At 33.8% G+C, this 11993-nt stretch overlaps 1 protein-coding gene across 2 annotated transcripts in view; it reads right to left on the minus strand.

Moving 5' to 3' along the window:
- The window catches only part of LOC124722852 (glycine receptor subunit alpha-3), a 375323-nt gene extending 363924 nt beyond the window's left edge, over nt 1–11399 (minus strand). For both annotated transcript variants that reach the window (XM_047247978.1, XM_047247977.1), the window contains exon 1: nt 11301–11399. In XM_047247978.1, coding sequence (XP_047103934.1) covers nt 11301–11383 — 83 coding nt within the window. In that variant the 5' untranslated portion in view covers nt 11384–11399. The remainder of the gene's footprint in view (nt 1–11300) is intronic.
- Nucleotides 11400–11993: the final 594 nt, after the last annotated feature.

Here is an 11993-nt window from a genome sequence, read left to right on the forward strand (position 1 = left end):
ACTATGAAACTCGTTCTTCAAAAGATAACCCAAATATGGAAAACATATTTTTTCTGCTGTGCTGTAGATCTTAAGCTTTTACACCCAGAATATTACTTTCATGCAGCTATCGTCGGAATTCTTGGCAACATGTTATCAAGCCTCCAGTACGCAAAGCAGCTACTTGTCCAGCAAGGTTGCAAAACTTAACTGTGCCTTTATTATGTGCCTGCCAGTTTACGTCATTCTGCAAAAGTTGTTCGACATGGGCCGAGCTGACCTCAGTACGATTCATCGTCGTTTTTCGTATCTAGGTATGCTGAAGCCCGTTAAAACACACCAAATGTGTATACCAATAGCTGATAAACTATTGGTCTTCCTCATTGTTCATGGCGTCATTTGTGCTTTTAGTTCCAGTAATATTCTTAACTTTGCGAATGCAAGATCCTCAAATGTTTTGTTGTAAAAACTGTTGAATTCGTTTCCTACGGTGTTATATTGCAAAACATATAAATAATGTGATGAAGACATCTGAAGATCCGTGATGATATCTACGAATGGTATTATGCGATAAAAGAAAGTGGGGAAGCCATAATTTGCAGCGGAATGCAATATGATCCGCAAATGATCCATGCTTGGACGAGTGGCATGTAGTTGGTCCTCAACATAAACAAACGGGAAATATTGCTCATGAGACAGTATACGGAAAGAGCCGTTATTGTTGACTGCAGCGCTAGTGATTACTCACTGGTAACAACCACAACCGTAAGATGTCTAGGAGTACGCGTCTGGAATGATTTGAAGTAGATCGACCATATAAAGGCAGATGGCAGGCTAAGGCTGGAAGAATCCAAAAGGAGTAATCCACATACAAAGGGGGAGTTTACAGAACCTTCTTTCGACCGCTTCTTGAGTTTTATCATCAATCTAGGACCTTTACTAGATTGAACTAAAAAAGATACGAGACGGGGTTCTATCACGGTTTCGTATAGTAACCGCGAGAGCCCCGTGGAAACGCTCATCCAATTCCAGAAACAGACACGTTACGAAAGAAGCATTGTGCGTACGTGAATATTTGTATGCAACAATGAAGCGTAATAATGGCCGTCGCTGTGTCTCAAACGAATATACAACAGCAAAAACAATGTTTAACTTTAATCAAGTTAGTGTTACGGTATTAAATGAGCATAATTATGGGAGGCAGGGAAGATTTGTGGTTACCAAAATATCGAATAAGTTGGAGGAATATTTCTTGAAAAGGTCAAGGGGTAATCCCAATACCATGAAAGGAGCTGCGCATACAGGATGCCCCACAAATGTAGCGAATGACTTGTCTTGAGGAACAAATCGAGGATAGGAACCTTGTTCAGAAACATCAGCCAGGACACAACAGAGAGTCGAAGTTACAGGCGCCGGCGCTTGCCGCTAGGCCGACCCTTCAGCAGAAAAGGTTACTTTGCATGTTGACGCAGACTATTTTTCTCCTACATACGGAAAAACAATAGATATTTTAGAGGATCGCAGGAGAAAAATTAACTGCAGCTGGAAATACATACCTGAAACATTCATCCACTGAGGCCAAAGAGCACCGCAGTCATAGGAGACAAGGCCTGTCTACACAGCAGCTAGCTTCATCTTCTCCACTAACGATCGTGACTATCAGTCACTATCGCTCAACAACAAGCAACGTTGGAGACGTTACATCAGTTTACAAAGTCACGTTTGCTGCCGATGGGGTGGCCTAGCAGCAGACGCTGGGGCCTATAACTTCAACGCTCTGTAGCGTCATTGGATGACATTTCCAGATACGGGTTCCTATCCTCAATTTGGTCCTCAGCACACTGTCTACAAGCCCTCGAAGTTTGTCACAGCATTTCTGGGACATCCTGTGTAATAAGGCGTGTTAGAAGAAAGGCATTCAATTTCAGGAGGATTATGATTGGCTGTTTGAGGAGGAGTAGGCACTCAGGCTGACCTCTGGACACAACTAGTCTGTACACCAACAGGACTATTTCCTAGCGAATGTCCCATAGACAAGGGATTAAGGTATTGTCTTGATATGACGACTGCAGTATTGGTCAATTCGTTTCTAAGTGTACTTCACATTACTGTGATTGGAGAGTACTTAATCTCAAGTGGAGGCGGGAGATGGATTTCAAATGGTGTTCCAGACTATTTTATTAATCATTAGCATACTTCCGCTTTATGAAGAGCCAAGAATAGAGGTTCCTCAAACTTAACACCGAGCGAGGTGTAGCATTGGGGACAAACTTTGGTTCAACTCCAGTCCTACCATCCTGTTTTAGGTTCCCTGTAGTTTCCCGAAATCGTATAATGCAATGCCGCAACTTTTCGTTTGAAAAGGACGTGATCGATTTTCTTCCCCATCCTTTCACAATCCAAGCTTATTCTCCGTCTCTAATGGCTTAGTTTGCGTCAGGATGTTAAATTTTTATCTTCCTTTTTCTTGCAAATTTAATGCCAGTAGGAAAAGTGTACAACCTTGTACTGCGCCAATTCTTATGCATTGATGAATTGCAATACAATGTCGGGCAAGGACATCGTTTTAATTTTCGTCTCAAGAAAGAGTTTTCTCATCTCATTATCGTTTTTAAATATGTCACCCCAAAAAGCCTGAAAATAAATGTGTGTTGTAAAGTGTCAGTTGCCGCCAGAATGGAAATACGCCAAGAAATATTATCATCTGGAGAAAATCTGCAGTACTCCTCATTTCAAATATATAGGTCTTCAACTGCACCTGATTAACTGTTTTGTTATTTTATAAAGTCAGTATCAATTACGATATGTTACTTTTTATGTTAATATCTATTATTTTATAATGTATATTGTCACATTATTATTTCACAGTATGCTATGAATCAGTAAACGTTAACATCGCAACTTGTAGATATGGTGTGTGAAGATCTGCTTGACCTATGTCTCTGAGCAAGAGGAGGGGAATTTTCTCCTGTGGCTGATTACATAGCTCCATTTTGTATCTGAATAAGACCTACTCAGACTCCTTCGTGAGGGGACAATGGAGTAAGGGAAGAATCCTCAGTCTCTGCACATTTTATCTGAACTACTTTTATAAGGAACTTGAGGACCATGTGAACTACCAGGCTTCTGCTGTTTGAATAATCCCTGTTTGTAAAATGACCATTGGACTATACAAAGTTATAAGAATTGTAAATTCACATAACAGATGTGGTGACCACATAAATTTAACTTTTAATCTGCACTGCAGATTTACTCTACACTCTTTCACTGTTATATGTATTGAAACTATGGCATACAAGATGATAGAAAGTAAGCTTTCCCCATACCTAATTCGAAACTAGACATAGTTTACTCATTCTGAGTGCTTCCTGTGTTTCTTGGCCAAGATATTAAACAGTAAACGTACTATACCGAAAAACATCGAAACCTTTCGGATTCGAAGGAAAAATTCTGAAAGATAGGGAAAATGGACTTGAATAGAACATGACACAATTTATAAAGTTTTCTAGTGGTTGTGAAGACTCATAACTGTCTCTTTTCCAGTGTACGAACTTGCACTGATGTTCTAGTTTTCGCTACCTGTCTCACAAGTACAGAGAGAGACACTCCTTTAAAATACATCTCTTTGCACTGTTCAAAAGCGATCTACGCATTTCATTTTGATTTTTCAGAAATAAAATAAGCAGCTAACCAGCCAGAATTGCAAAGCATTTGGTTCAGTCGTTAAACTCCATTATTTGACGTGTAAAGTCTTGTGATAGAAAACATATACAAGCAGATGGAAATTGCCGATGCGGCCCCAAATTTTGGGACACTTGGCAATATTCATGTACTACTGCTGAAAACTTAGGTTAAAAAAAAGGGCCATTCATCTCATTTTATTAATAAAAATTTAACTGATTATAATAAATGGAAAATTAGAAAATTTATAAATTTTAATCAGATATGAAAATGATTCGAAAAATGTAAAAATCTCACACACAAAAAATTAAAATTTTACACAAAAATATTCACACACTTTTTAATTTTTAGAAAATCTAATAACTGTTTTTTGTTTTCCATTTTCAAAAATGTAATATTTTTTTATTTTTCATTTCCTAAAAATCTATAAAATTTTTAATTATTCATTTTTAAAATCTAATTTTTAAAAATCTAACATATTTCATTTTTCTTTTTTAAAAATCTAATAAAATATATTATTATCATATTTTAAAAATGTAATAGAAATTTTTAAAAATCCAATAAAGTTCTTATCTTTAATTAACATAAATTTAATATTTAATATATTTATGTTTTCTATTTAAAAAAAGAAATCAATTATCTGTTCTTTGATTCCAAAGTTATATTCCCAGCCATCACAATATACTTTTAACCTCATAACTTCAACAAAATTGGAAAACCTTTTTGTAAATTTACTGAGTAATACAACTGGTGTTACTTTCAAAATATTGTGTTTCATGTTATTATTTTCGAACTATTCAAAAATTTTAAAAACAGTCTTTTATGCAGAATTTATTTTTTATTTTTTTGTATTGTAGAAAATATTTTTATGTTTATTCAAATAATTCTCTTTAGATGTCAGATTTTTATAAAAAAACCAATTAAGTCTTTCATATACTGACAATTTATACATTTTTTAATTACATATTCTTCATCACTATTTAGGTTTTCATCATTTTTAAATAATAATAATGTATTCCAATGTTCATCACTTGGAATTCGACTTAAAAGTTCTTTGTAATAGTATTTAGAAACATTTTAGAATGAATTTGATTTTTAATATAATTAATGATTTTTAATACGATTAAAAACCAAATGCTTTGCATATGTGGAAGATATATTTGATATTTATTCAAACAAAATCTACACATTGTTCTATAACCATGTTTTGTATATTTCTGTGAAGTAAAATTATCAGCTATTTCTCAACCTCACAATTTTTACAAATCTTAGATCTGATGGTTTCCATTTAAATACAACAACATTTATTAGGAAAATAAAAAAATGTCTTATAAAAAATTTCTGGAAAATTGGAATAATTAAATATAATGATAAACAATTACTAATAATTTTTGATAAAATGATCTTTTTACTTTGTATAATAACATTATTTTTAGAAACCCTACTATCATGATAATTAACAAAACCAAGCTATTTAACAAAAACTTTATCATTTTTCTTTTGTAACTTTTTCAATAAGATATATTGTTGTTCATATATTGTTCTTCAATTTCCTGTCTCTTCTTCTCCATCTAAAGCTTTTAATTTATATGAGGTCTGTCTAAAAGGTACCTGACCTTTGATTTACCCATGCAAATTAGAGACAATAATGTTCGCCACTGTACACAGTAAAGGAAGAGACCTTTGTGTGCATACATGAATTTTGTTCCTACCTTCGAGCACGTCAGTTGCTGCCTGTCAGTCGCTGAGTGAGGTGCTTCACAAAGTGTTCGTCAGATTACCGATTTTTCAAGATGACTGAACGTGTTGAGCAAAGATACTGCATCAAATTTTGTCAAAAGCCTGGTGATTCTCAAAGCAAAACAATTCGTAAGATTCAGCAGGTGTTTGGAGAAGATGCACTGGGTGTAACACAAATTAAGGAGTGGTATGACAGATTAAAAAATGGCCGCACATCAGCGGAGAGTGACCAGCGTTCCGGCAGGCCTCAAACTGCTCAGAGTGCAGCTGTTGTTGAAAGGGTGGAAAATTTGGTGATGGCAAATCGTCGCCTGACTGTGCTGGACACTGCTCAAGAGGCTAGAGTGAGTAAAGATTCTGCACATGCAATTTTGCATTATGATTTGAACATGCACCGAGTGGCTGCGAAATTCGTGCTCAAGTTGTTGTTGCCAGAACAAAAAGACCGTTTTGACATTGCACAGGACCTTCTGTACACCACCAACACTGATCCTGGGTTTCTGACCACTGTGATAACTGGAGATGAGTCATGGCTGTATGGGTATGATCCAGAAACAAAAAGACAGTCGTCACAATGGAAGCGTCTCCAAGGCCAAAGAAAGTGCGGCAGGTGTGAAGCAAAATCAAGGTGGTGCTGCCTGTCTTCTTTGATGTCTGTGGAATTGTGCATTACAAAAGGACAAACAGTGACAAAGGGGTACTGTCAAGCTGTTCTCCGGTTACTCTGTGACTCAGTTCAGTGCTAAAGACGAGACATGTGGACAGCGAAAAACTGCCAACTGCATCATGACAACGCCCCTGCACATTCATCCCACCTGATCCAAAATTTCTAGGCCAAACATGGAATTACAGCCGCTCGTCAACCTCGCTACTCTCCAGACATGGCTCCTTGAGACTTCTGGTTGTTTCCAAAATTGAAGACGCCACTGAAAGGATCCTGTTTTGAGAGTAGAGAAGATATAATGTGTAACACGACGACAGAGCTGAACACCATTCCAAAAGAAGACTTCCAGAGATGTTTCCAGCAGTGGAAGGATCGGTGGGCTAAGTGTGTGCAAGCACAAGGAGCCAACTTTGAAGGGGATTAGGGTCTGAACCCCATCAGTTATTCAAAATTTTTTTTTTGGCCAAAGGTCAGATACTTTTTAGACAGGCCTCGCATATGATTGCATAACTTTTTCAATTTCGAAAATTTCTGTTGACCAATTAGTGTGCAGACTTTTTCAAAAATTCCTTTTAATGTACTTACTCTTGCTGTATCACCTATTTTATATTTATGCTTAATTTCTTCAAAATTTGCTACATAAACAGTTTGTAATAAATTTTTTTGTTTTCTTTATTTGCATCTTTTGATTTTATTTTTATTGTTGAATGTTTTTTATTATTATATTCGTCAATTACTTTGGAAACTATATTGATCCATTTATAATTTCCTTCTAAATCAACTTTTTCATATTTTTCTTTTAGTATTCTATAAAGACTTCAACAACAGATGCTTTTAATTCCCTAATAGTTGTATAATGATTAATTATATATTTTTCAAAAATTCTTGAAAATCTTTGCTATAAAATTCTTGTCCATTACTTGTTTGTAAATTTCTTGGATGTCTTTGTTTTAAAATTTTACAAAAGAATCAGTTATTTTCTAGCTGTTTTATCCTTAACCTAGGACACCCAAGCAAATTTTGAAAAAACATCAATTATAGTTAATAAATATTAATATCCTTCATTTATTTTTGAAATTCCTTTTAAATTACCTGAATCCACTCCTACTACATCAATTTGCCATAAATGATCTACACCAAAGAAATAACATTTCTACTTGTAAAATTTTTTCTCATCAGTTTCTGTAATTCATTAATTATTTCTTCTCAAATATTATTATTAGAACATATTACAGCACCTACAAATTTTTTAGCAAATTTAATTTTTTAGTACTAAACAGATATATTCTGTTCTTTGTTTTCTGTTCCTTTCTTTTTATTCTATTTGAATTATGTGTATCAGTCAATTTTTTATATGTTAGACACCAAATATGATTGTCTAGAAGGTGATTAATGTTATTCCTTTATCTATGTAGAGAAATTATTAAATAATGGCTTAAATACAATAATTAAATTAAATAATTTTATAATTATTTAACTGAACAATGTCTATCCACTAATGTATTTATTTTATTTTCTAAAACATATCTCTTATTATCATATGGACTCAGTACCTTTTTATTGGCTTCAACTTGATATAGTTTGTGTTTCACACTTTATATTAAATGCATTGTTCTGTATTGTTAAATAAATAATCTTTATAATCTCATAAACATATTTTATTTTTAATAATGCATATCTTCACTCCTCTTGATTTTTCCCTTATTTATCACCAATTTTATATGCATACGTTTTCGCTCGTAAACCACAAAATTGTTCCATTATTTTTCCTTCATGCTCATCCTTCATTTTTCCCAACACTTTTTATTTTGAGGTATATTATAAATATTACTTTCTAGATAATCACTAAACTATCAGTACCATGGTGATAAACTTTGATATTTCCTCAATATTTCGGTTACATAATATTGTAGCAAAAATCATTCATTAATTCTTTTGATAAATCAAGTACAGCCGTACCAATATAAACAGGTTGATTCCACATTATTTGTTAATGTTAAATTACTGACTATTAACTAACAATGAAAGAAATGAAATTTTTCCTCAAGAAATGTGGAAATAAGATCCATCAAATAATTTTTGAAAAGCTTATGATTCATTTCATGATTTTAAATGATTACACAATTAAAAGGAATTCTGATATGAACCTATATAATTTCATTACGAATTATCCTATTCATATTGTAAATATGACTAAAAGAAAAAATATTGAGGCAAATATAAAAAAACAACTATGAAATTATGTGCTACTTCTACTGATAAAATTGCTAATAATACTTTAGCTTATGTTATTTTTCCTGAAAGGAATTAACCTGATAATGTTCGAATATTCACATTCAGATTCTTTGGTTATTGAATGGGGAAATTTTAAAAGCAATGTGCATGAAAAATATAATCTTTCACTATTTTCGGCATGTTATAAATTTCATAAGACTGTTTCCTCATAATAATAACAATAATTTTCTATATTTCTTGCAGTAATAGATAAGAGAGAGTTTGATTTTTATCTTCTCACAAAATATCTGCATTTATTTCCTCATAATAATTCGCTATTTTTTATATTCATAAAAAGGAGACAATTTGTTTTCTTTCCAGATTCTTTCAAAACATCTATATCTGTTTCCTCACAACTATAAAATTCCAATATGTACCATTCTTCACAATAAACACCTACAAAATTATCAATACCATCATTATGTTCTATAGTTAAAGATGGCTTAAAACAATATTGCTAAACATTACATTTAACTTGTTTCTCTCTTGGTTTTCTGTTCTTTCAAGAAAAAAATGTTTGTCAAAGTAAAATTTGTGCCACATGGCCGTCATATTTTATTTTTTATAATTTATTACATCTTTAAAAACAGAAATACAAGATGAATGCTAGATTTGGGAGAGCTGATTTATACAACTTCACTGTTTTATGCTATAATTTATAAGGAAATAAACTATACTATATTTTAAAAACTGAAAAATAAAAAATCATTAAATTTTAAAAAATGATAAATAATTACATTTTTGAAAATGAAAAATAAACAGTATATTAGATTTTTAAGAATGAAAGCAAAGAAAATATTAGATTTAAAAAATAGAATGTTTATGAAATACTGAAATACTGAAAAAAATTAGAGTTTTAAAAATAAAAAAAGGTTGTGACTATTTTTTATGTAAAATTTTAATTTTTTCTTGTGTGAGGTTTTAAATTTTTTCAATCATTTTAATATTTAGTTAAACTTTATAAGTTTTCTGACTTTATCTCATGTTATTCAGTTAAATTTTAATTCATAAATTGAGTTGAATGGCCCTATTCCTTTTACCAAAAGGTTTTTGGCAGCTGTAGATTAAAACTGCTGCCTGCCCCAAAATTTGGGCTTATACAGTCTTTTGTAAGCAAACTGTAATAAACAATGGAGAAATGATAGTTCCTATCTTACATCTTTTTTCATAATTGCAGAATAACTTGTACATGCAACACACAAGATAAATTTTCATCCCATTCCTTATCTGCCGAGGAAATGAAAATTTCATTACACTTATGACATGGCATTTATCTGTAGAGGAAACAGTATTCAGTGTGTCTTACAAATGCTGTAGCTACCAAAGTCAACAGTACCTCTGGATCCAGCTTTACATAAAAGTGTCTTTCCTTCTCTGTGCCTTTTGTTTAAAGTCCCAGACAAAACAATGATTGAAAACTGTAATTGTTAAATGACATAACATAATAATATTTCATTTCAGTAATAACAACGTAAATCAAATAGCTAAGAGTGGTTGTAATTGAAACCAAACTTAAGATTCTTACATCACTGAGTTTATCATTCTAAAATACTCCAGGTGTGCATAGATAATTAGTGGTAATTCTACAAGGAGGGTTTATGTTCAGCTGCTAACGATTCGTTCAACAATCTGAAGTATCACTTCAAATAAAAAGACTGTGCTGTCATTTAAATGCCGCCTCAGATGTCTTCGTTTTCATTTCTTCCTATTTCTGTTAAAGCAAGAAACGCTTACTGTGTATTATGGTGTTTGCAAGGTGAAGCTTGCAGGAGAACCATGGTTCATTGAAGTATGTATTAGGATTTTATCATAATATAATAGGAAGTGCTCCATTGCTGGAGGGAATAAACTGAAAATTATGTTCATGTGTTTGTTTTGAGAGTTACAGACCCTCCACATAAATTAGCTTAATGTAATGCTGAGCAACCTATTATTTAACAGAGAAATAACACAAAATTTCCTTTGGCAAAGAATAGTTTTGTGTGTAATCGTATACAAATCAGGCAAATTCAGTAACTTCAGTCATCCCTATCAACAGGCCTCTGAAAATGGTACTAATTCAATGTAAAAGGATATTAAAGAACAAGAACAAAAATTAGCTTGTATCTGATCCATAACCATGACACCATATCTTAGCACGAATTACTTTCGCAAAAATGAAAACTTCATCATGTCATTGCTGTGTGTGGGTAACCATGCTCTATGAAAAAGGTGTCAGTAACCTTTGGGGTGAAAATTAATAGATGGTAGAAGATCTTAAACTTATTCCATTGAGATAAGGAACTAAGGGTTGAACATGAATATTTATTTATTTATTTTTTGGCATAAACAACTTAACCTAACAACAACCTAAGCTCATAGTAAATGTTCTAAGTAATAACTGATAGTCTCAATACATACAATACAACGGAATTTTATGTGTAAAATCATTGATCTCATTGCTTCCACACTTTTTTTTTTTAATTCTCCACCAGTTCTTTGAATTTGGCATTTCAGAGGCAAGTCGACAGGTACTGTGAAATAATCTTTTCGAACATGATCCAACACCATCTCATCAAATTCTACTGTGCGAACAGTTCTTTCTAGTGGAACTCAGCAAGTTCTGGCGTACGTCTACGAGAAATGCATTATGAACCATAAGCAGAGTACACACATATGCCTAACATGTACTGCTCCTTCAAGACACTGTATCGACTGAAATATTGATTTTCGCCACATGTTTCTTATCTCTAAGTACTCAGCCTCGGATCCACCACCGTCCACATCATTGTTTATCCTACATGTTTGAGATACTCTGAGTAAATTAAAATCCAATATTTCTGGCTTGGTGAAAGCATCTATTTAGTGCATTATACATAAATGGGAACCGTGCAAAGTGCGTCCAGAACTTATATCCATTGTATATCCAAACTGAAAGTACGTGTGTATACTACAGGTGTGCTGGTGAATGTGTGGTACTCACTCCTTGTAATCCCCAGCAGACACGGCGCCCAGCAGCAGCGCCAGCATCAGCCAAGGCAGCTGTGTCTCCCGCCCGGCCGCCATCTTCCTGCAACCGCAACCATCTAATGATCAACTTCAAGGTACCGAGACAACGAAGGCTATGGTTGTATATGTTGTGTATGAAGCACCACTGGGCTGTGTCCATCTAACTTCAGAAGGTGCTAGGGGATTTCGTGAATTTGAGGGATTGCAGTTCTCTGTGTGTTTTCAGTGTGTAAGCGTCTGCTTGGTGTTTTTGTCTGTATGTTATTGGTCCCTGAAGTGGCGTTTGTGAGAAGCTTCTGGTGGTTCGTGTCCTAAATTTTGAATGAGAATGTGAGGTGAAGTTTGTGATGTTTCGTAAAATTTCGTGGATTTGTCCTGAATAAGTTTTTTAAATGGTGCGTTGACACAAAAGGTCTCTTATGTGTGTGTTGGGGACATATCGGAGCTGACACGAAAAACTTTGTTTTGTAGGCCCTGCAGTAGTGTTAGTGCTGTGTCTGACCCCATAGACCACACTTCCAAGCCATACAAGATGACCGGAAGTCTAACCTAGCACTAGAGGAGGAGTTTGCACTGAACGATCAATCCGTCACTTTCAGGAGGGGATACAGCTTATAGAAAAGTGCGCAGCCTTTGTTCGCTGCAGTGGTGAGATACTTGTTACACG

The sequence above is a fragment of the Schistocerca piceifrons genome, chromosome X (assembly GCF_021461385.2).
Source record: "Schistocerca piceifrons isolate TAMUIC-IGC-003096 chromosome X, iqSchPice1.1, whole genome shotgun sequence".
In the NCBI taxonomy this organism is placed as follows: Eukaryota; Metazoa; Arthropoda; class Insecta; order Orthoptera; family Acrididae; genus Schistocerca; species Schistocerca piceifrons.